Source organism: Ostrinia nubilalis, chromosome 15 (assembly GCF_963855985.1).
Source record: "Ostrinia nubilalis chromosome 15, ilOstNubi1.1, whole genome shotgun sequence".
Lineage (NCBI taxonomy): Eukaryota > Metazoa > Arthropoda > Insecta > Lepidoptera > Crambidae > Ostrinia > Ostrinia nubilalis.
In genome coordinates this window covers 10,838,158-10,846,399 of record NC_087102.1, presented here as the reverse complement: position 1 = coordinate 10,846,399, position 8,242 = coordinate 10,838,158, and the positions used below count along the sequence as shown (strand labels likewise).

The 8,242-nt window shown below is 34.7% G+C and overlaps 1 protein-coding gene and 1 long non-coding RNA gene across 2 annotated transcripts; both read left to right on the top strand.

Moving 5' to 3' along the window:
• Nucleotides 1-312: 312 nt before the first annotated feature.
• LOC135078566 (uncharacterized) lies at nt 313-5,442 on the top strand. The gene is made up of 6 exons (XM_063973097.1): nt 313-464; nt 1,503-1,626; nt 1,861-1,936; nt 3,515-3,943; nt 4,659-4,757; nt 5,332-5,442. The coding sequence occupies exons 1-6, from the start codon at nt 368-370 to the stop codon at nt 5,440-5,442; spliced, it is 936 nt and encodes a 311-aa protein (XP_063829167.1). The 5' UTR covers nt 313-367.
• A 479-nt stretch (nt 5,443-5,921) lies between these two features.
• LOC135078502 (uncharacterized) lies at nt 5,922-8,015 on the top strand. Its single transcript, XR_010258633.1, has 3 exons — nt 5,922-6,018; nt 6,190-6,333; nt 7,676-8,015. It is a non-coding gene; the product is annotated as an uncharacterized LOC135078502 (long non-coding RNA).
• Nucleotides 8,016-8,242: the final 227 nt, after the last annotated feature.

The window sequence follows — 8,242 nt, the reverse complement described above, 5'->3', positions numbered from 1 at the left end:
CAATATTCCCACATTTCGTTTCTTTAAAAGCTATAAAATTTGCACCCCTTTTTCTAGGAATGTATTTAACAATATTATCTGTTTCAACAATGGGACACAAAGCCATTCATCATATTTCATTGTAATCATTAGCTACTTGACCTTGGAAGCTTTTTTTTATCTCAGTGGTGTTATTTTTAATATTTTGTTACAAATATGTACTTAATACCTACGTGGTACTTTAGGAATACTAAGTAACGTACTGAAAGTTTACTGAATGCTTTTTTCTTTATAACAGCGTAACTGGGTATCCTTCACAACGTACTACTCAACTACATGAAGGCATCCTACTAAAGATCATTAGTTTAATAAAATTAACAACATCACAATGAAAAAATTACCAGATAGTACCACTTTACGCAGCCCAGTCATCGTGAATCATTCGGACTTGCGAATTACGATTATTAGAGGGGACGTAAAACCAGGTGAGTACCTACATAGCTTGGGCATTGTTAAAAATATAGGTCGGGAATGCACTGCAATCAAATTTAACTACTTATGTAAGTAACTACACTCGTCGTCAAATAAATCGCACCTCCCGCGACAAGCACTATTAAACGTATGCATCCCCACTTCTCTCCAATATTGGCATTATTTAAAAGCCTAGTTCTAAACTTGATTTCATTATAGGAAAAGTTTTTACCCCAAAAATGTGTCTTTAGAAGGATCCAGAGTCACTTCTTTAAAAAATAGGTAGTTACGCTTGAGACAACTTTTATCGCTATAAAACTGTTAAGTAGGGATTAATCGCTATCCATCTGTTAAAGAGGACATGTGAGATCATTATTTGGTTTTATAACAAAAAAAAACTGGTCTAATTGATCCCAGAGGTGAGCCCAAAGTGAGGTCTTTTTTCAAGTCACATTTATGGTATATGTTAATCATTTATTATGAAATTGAATGTGTTTTTCTTTAAGGATATTTATTGGGCTTTCAAATAACACCAATATTGTTGGGGCACCATGGTTGTTTCAGGAGAAAATCTTTAAAGTTCGCGTCGCGGAAGGTGCGTTTTATTTGATGTTGAGTATATGTTGTAAGTAGTTTAATTAAGGATGGTTGGACCAAATAAAAATATTTTCTTTCTTTCTTTCAATCCAAGGCTAAGCTTCAACTACTATCATAAACATGAGCCGTGAGTTTTCAGAACTAATTTATAAATGTGAACGTTTGTATGTATGTCTGGCTGTTAACATGTTTGTTACTTTTTCACGCAAAAACTACTGAACGGATTTTGATGAAACTTTACAGTATTATTGTATATAACCTAGAATAACATATAGGCTACAATTTATGACGATCTGTGACAAACTAAATTTCATGGGTGTAGCCGCGGGCATAAGTACGCCAATAAATACAAGTTAAAAGAGCTTATACAAGGAAAAAAATAAATGATTGTACTTAATAAACGGTTATTGCAATTAAAAATTATATTGATATTAATTTATACTCTTACTTTTCAGTTCCCAAGGCCCACGACAAAATCATGGTTTCCCCAAAAGAATTATTGTCCAAATACTACAGTTACCAGCCTACTCCCATAAAACAAATGAATTCATCCCGACTGAAGACGCCAAAAAAAATCAAGTAAGTACCTAACTATGAGTATTCAATCAGTAAAAATGAAATTATTATATGTAATATATCATGATACATGCATATTGCATACATACAATGCATGCATTATTATTATTTTTATAAACTTACAGATTGATCCAAAGCACTCGCATTGCCAGTTTGAAATAACATTTAGTAAAAAAATAAAAATATTCCTAAGTAGATTCAAATACCTCTAATACAATATACTTACGTCTTTTACAGATCTATAAAAATTCAAAGTGTTACACCAGTTATTAAGCAGCCATCTAGCAAAGAGGCAGCCCCGCGGACTAGTTTGGTAGGTACATACTTCTTGATCATCATCACCATTTCAGCTTAAGGCCAGCTAGGTGCTACGTTACTAAAACCTTTGTTTGTCACCTGTCATCCGCTTTGCAATGGAGGGAAGTCGAACCTTAACTTCGAATGTTCTTCTGATTAATTTCGTTGCGGGTCCAATGACAGTTTAATTTTCCCCCGCTATAAACTTGACCTTCACTGTTTGGGTTTTATTGGTTCAAGCTGTAGATCCTGGCTACACAGGAGTTGCAGCGGTCGGAACGAGAGGTGGGAATAGTCTGGTGTTTTAAGCCTTCCTAAAAAACGTCGCGAAGCACGATCTACGGTTTTTTTAATCTAGCTTAGGCTTGTATCCATGGAAATATTCAGTGTTTTGTAGAATCCCGTTTTTAACACGAACATCCCGTTTGCAGACCCGCAAAAAACCGATCCGTTTGAATTTGTAACTTGAATTTCAAACACAAAATGTGTGTCAAAATAGCCCAGTTTTGCCTACTGCATTGCTGGATTCCACCAAAACTGGATTACCGTGGGAACGAGTCCTCAAATATTCATAACTAGCTTTTGACCGCGGCTTCAAACGCGTGAAATTAGTTTGTCACAGACCGTCATAAATTATAATTATAGCATGTTATTCTGGGTTATCTATATCTATACAGGGTGTTAGGTAAATGGGTATATGAGCCGATACTAGCCCGTGTTAACATATGCATATAAATGGTATGGTGAAGTCAGAAAATTTATATCATCGTTCAAATTATTTTAATTTTCATACAAATCTGATTTTATAAATTTTATTTTGTATGAACATTAAAAAAATTAAAATGATCATATCAAATTTCTGACTTCACCATACCATTTATATGCATATGTTAACATGGGCTAGTGTCGGCTCATATACCCATTTACCTAACACCCTGTATGAAAGCGAAAGGTCATTAACTGAATCACTCATCACGAAATCTCAGAAACTACAATTAGTGCTAGGAGTCTTAAATTTTGCATGGATTCCTTTTAGATCGTAGGTGGTCACTAAGACGGGATTTTGCTAAACTCAATCCCTAAAGGGGTTAAACGGGATCCACGCGTACGAAGTCGCGGGTGGCCGCTAGTAAACAACAATAATGTAAAGTTTCATCAAAATCCGTTCAGTAGTTTTTGCGTGAAAGAGTAACAAACATCCAGACATCCATTCAAACTTTCGCATTTATAATAAGTATTATAGATATAGATAAATATAAATATAAATAATCTTTGGACAATTTCACACAGCGCCAGCTAGCCCCAAAGTAAGCAACTTAATGCTTGTGTTATGGGTGCTAGCTTAACGGATATACTACTTATATACTTTTTTTTTTAAATACATAAATATTATACATAGTCACACCCAGACCCGTCACAGAAATTAAAATTCATCATTTCAATTTCTGCCCGGCCGGGAATCGAACCCGGGACCTCTCGGCATAGTAGTCCGTTCTGAACCACTACACCAAACGGCCGACAAAGACATAGATAGACTGTGATTCTTGATTTTAATGGTTACTAATTGATACTAATTAAATTCCTTTTTATTTAGTTTGATTTAGAAGGACCCGCAGATTTTTATAGGTATATGTGGGAGACGAATACTCACTTGCCTCCAAAAAAGAGGTTTTGTCTTCATATGTTTTATGGGTCTAATATAAATAGACACCCGAATATATTCAAAGTAAATACTGGAAATTGGGCTTCAGAGAATGAAACAATATTGAAACAGAAAACCGATAAAACAAGCGTTATTACATCGACTCCGAGGACAGTAATTAATTCAGAAAATGTATCGAATAAACACCAAATCGATAACTCACATGCCTTGGAGCAAGAATGCCTTAGTGAAGATGAAGGCATACATCATGATCGTGATGAACACTGGCAAAGCAATATTGTTGATAATCAACCCAACCAAATCCTAGAGCCTACACATGACCATTTGTACGCACAGCAGACTGACATTGACTACAATGAGGTAATCATAATTAATTAATACTACCCGTTCGCGCTAAGTTTGCTGGTCCGTGGAATGCGCGTCCCCTCCCCCAACCGCGATTAAACGCAATAAGTTAGTAAAGTAACGCAATTAATGTGTCTTATTTTACGCAAATACACAATTTTTATCAATATTAATAAATAAAAAATATTTTCAATAGTTATAAACACTTCTTTCGAGTGACGTCATATAGGCAGCGGCAAACTTATCGCGAACGGATAGTAGGTATGTCTAAATATACAGGGTGGAATTTAATGCCATTAAATAGAAAATTTTACTCAAAGAAAATATTCATTTATTTTTTAAAAGAAAGAGAGTGAGGAACTGCATTTAAAAAATTCCGAAAATTGCTTGCCACACCCGGGAATTAAATCGACTAAAATCTGTTAAAAATTACACCCTATATTTTTATCAAATCGATCGTTAGGGGTATTATATTATTATTATCTGTGGTTAGGGTTAATTATTTAGAAAAAGTGATAAGATTATCGAAAAGTTTTTCTTTCGTAAATCTTTGAATGCAGTAACTGTGGCAGTACTCTTTCTTTTCAAAAATAAAGGAATGTTTTCTTTGAGTAAAATTTTCTATCTAACAGTATAAAGACTACTTTCCCTTTGGGTGATATTACAAAATCCCCCCCTGTATTACTGAATAATATTAAAAACATTAAATAACTGTGGTATTTTTTTACAGGACAATATCGATTCAGAATGCGACACCACGTGCTCTGAGGTAGAACATAAAGGTATTGACCAGACGAAAATTACAAGAAGTATGTTAAAAAATGAGACGGTAAATAAAAATAATACTATCATGATATCTCTTACTGAGTAGGTGCCTACCTTGTCATGGCGTTGTTCCCATTGAGACGTTCCGTTTTTCAACCGACTTCAAAAAAAAGGAGGAGGTTCTCAATTCGACCCGTATGTTTTTTTTTCTATGTTTGTTACGCGATAACTCCGCCAATTATGAACCGATTTGAACAAATCTTTTTTCGGCGTATAGGTAATACCTCAAGGGTGGTCCCATTTAAATTTAATAATAGAAAAAACAACCCCCAATGGTGGAAAATTGGGGATGAACTTTTTTATACGCAATATCTCCGCCGATTATAAATCAATTTGAACGATTATTTTTTTGTTGAATAGGTATTATCAAAAGGGTGGTTTCATGCGAATTTGAAGAAAATATTTCACCCCCAATGGTGGAAAATTGGGGATGAACTTTTTTATACGCAATATTTTTAATTTTTAGTTTTTTTTGTATTCACGCATTTGAAGTCGGTTTTATTTTTTTTTAAAGTTAATTATTGCAGGAACTGTTTTTGCAGAATATTAAACGTAATAAGTTCATCTGATTATTACAGGAGAGTATCGATTTATGCGATACCACGGACTCGGAATCAGAAGATGAAGGTGCGAGTATTATACAAACAGAAATGGCAAGGCGGATGTTGGATCCTAGAATGGTAAATTAAAACTTAGTTAACCGAATTATACTATTTATCCATCTTCTGTTATAAAAGCGAAAGATCACTGATTGACTGACTCACTCATCACGAAATCTCAGAAACTACAAGTGCTAGGGGCTCAAATTTTGCATGGGGGTTTCTTTTGGAACGTAGGTGTTCACTAAGAACGGATTTTACGAAACTCCATCCCTAAGGGGGTAAAACGGGATTCAGGCGTACGAAGTCGCGGGCGGCCGCTAGTATACAATAAATGGGAAATATACCACTCAGGTATGTTCTTTATAGGGTGTAGACATCCGCTAAGAACGGATTTTACGAATCTCCACCTCTAAGGGGGTAAAACGCGTACGAAGTCAGGGGCGGCCGCTAGTATACCTACTATAATCTATTTTCTGCGTGTAGTAATAATACATATGTACCTGCGTAACTTATACTATAGTATTTTATTGATCTTATCGTGTATTTACAGGTTCCCATAGGTGACGGTAGTGTGTACGTGCCGAGAGATTTCCTTATGTGCATCGATTGGACCTCGTACACCAAAGCCACAAGATCGTTATTGACATCAGTATTCCCTCGCAGGTATACTTTACCCTAAGCTTCTACCCACGTTTTAACAAATCGAGATTTATCAAATTATTAAGGTTTTTATCATTGGCCATTTCGGTTTAAAGATATGTTTCAGCATTTCTGATGAGTTTGGACTAAATTATAAATTTTTCTTTTTTTCTAACTGTAATGTATTTTTTTCAGAATGCTGGCAACTCATTCATTGACGGGAAAACCTCCCCCGGGCTTCCCAAATATGGCACGAAAGAAAAAATTACCTAGCAAGTTTATTGATGACATAGTTTACTGCGTTGCAGAGAAGTGTGGTGTATCTGCAAGGCTAGTGCGGTACGTATCTTCTTTAAAATATAATATACTTATAATAAATCTGTAGAGGTCAATTCTGTACATGAAATATATTTTCAAAATAACTATCAGGGGGTGATAAGTACCTAATCGATACTGATGCCAGAAATGCAATGAGTAAAATTTTTGTCTGTCTGTCTGTCTGTATGTTCCTTATAGAAACAAAAACTACTCGACGGATTTTAACGAAACTTGGTACAATCATTCTTCATACTCCTGGGCAGGTTATAGTATACTTAGGTATTCCCACAGGAACGGGAACTAGCGGGAAAATCCTTTTGTATGAAAAATCTAAACCGCTTAAGTTAGACGTTTGAAATTTGGCATGCAGGTACCTTAGTAAACTTAAAGCTTAGTTACAACAGAATATTGCAAAATTCCCACGGGAACGGGAGTTAAAGGGAAAAAAACATTTGTATGAAAAAATCTAATCCGCGTAAGGGGGTAAAACGGGATCCACGTGTACGAAATCGCGGGCGGCCGCTAGTATAATATACAAAGGTAAAATTCTCACAATGTTTGTAACAAAACTTCTGCGTAACGTCTGGATCTATTCTTACGATATTTTAAGTTTTTAGAATAGGACGTAAGCTATTATATTATACACTATAATAACTCAACTCAAACTATACATACCAAAGCAACTCTAGCTAAGTCAGCTAGTAAGTAATTTGTTTAAGAAACCATTCCACCTAACGGCTGCCTTTTAGATCGTTTTATTGCCTACGACTGACCTAGCCTAGTAGCCTACCGTTTTATTTTTTGGCTAGGTTCCAATTACTTTTTGAAATGAATAATGCCCGTTTTCACTAATTTTTGAGTAACCCCTATGGTGACACTTAACAGGAATTTTGTTTTAATAGGGGTCACTTAAAAATTAGGGATTGATTGTGAAAACGAGCATAAGATTAATAAATAAGTTACTGAATATGGTGCCTAGATGTGCGTTTCAGTGTGTTTTAAATAAATCTACATATACTATATCTACATAAAATATACTAACCTATACTAATATTATAAGTCTGTCTGTCTGTCTGTCATGCTTTAACGCCTAAACTACTGAACCGATTTTGATTAAATTTGGCATAGAGATAGTTTGAGTCCCGAGAAAGGACATAGGATAGTTTTTATCCCGGTTTGTGAAGCACGGACGCGCGCGATAAAGTTTTTCTTTGCCAGACAAATGTCCACGCGGGCAAAGCCGCGGGTGGAAACTCGTACATAAGTAAACTAAAAACTTAAATCAACTAATCACTAATGTATAAAGTATAATGTGTGGATTTTTTTTTTTTTTTTATTACTAAAATATTGTTAATGTTTTCAGTACCATCATCACGATGAAGTGTACAAATTCGAGCAAATGCGAAAGAAAAAAATTAAAGAAGGATTAGTAATTTTAAGTTACAGACGAAAATAGCTTTTAAGTTAGGTATTAAGAGGTTAGATTTTAAGAAGAGTTATTTTGACCAGCGAACAAGTTACATTAGTATTAAAACGACTCAGTTTTAGTGTCTCACTATTATTGTAATGCATCTTTAGCGATTAAAAAGCATAAATTAGGAAAGTCGACTGCACATCAGTCTACACATTTTATAGCAAAATAACACCTATTACAATACAATAGGGGTAAAAGTATGAAATTGCCGATTTTTTTTCGAAATTTCTAACTATACCTTAGTTCTTTAGAAATTTCCCTAAATGTAAACAAATATGGCCAACTGACATTGACGAATTTTTAGTCTATGTCAGTTGATCTACTAGTGATGCGACAAAATCTCTCGTTAATCGCAATTCTGTAAATGGATCAATCATTTACGGACTGCAACAGACGATTATTTGATTTTCAAAGATCGTTTGTATAATTATTAAGATCAATCCCTCTTCTGATTGA

Excerpts from the sequence above, each read along its gene's own strand:
- LOC135078566 (XM_063973097.1), top strand. The coding sequence starts at position 368 with ATGAAAAAATTACCAGATAGTACCACTTTACGCAGCCCAGTCATCGTG. Across the intron at positions 1,627-1,860 it reads AAGACGCCAAAAAAAATCAA|ATCTATAAAAATTCAAAGTG; the intron begins GTAAGTACCTAA and ends CGTCTTTTACAG. Across the intron at positions 4,758-5,331 it reads GTATGTTAAAAAATGAGACG|GAGAGTATCGATTTATGCGA; the intron begins GTAAATAAAAAT and ends TGATTATTACAG.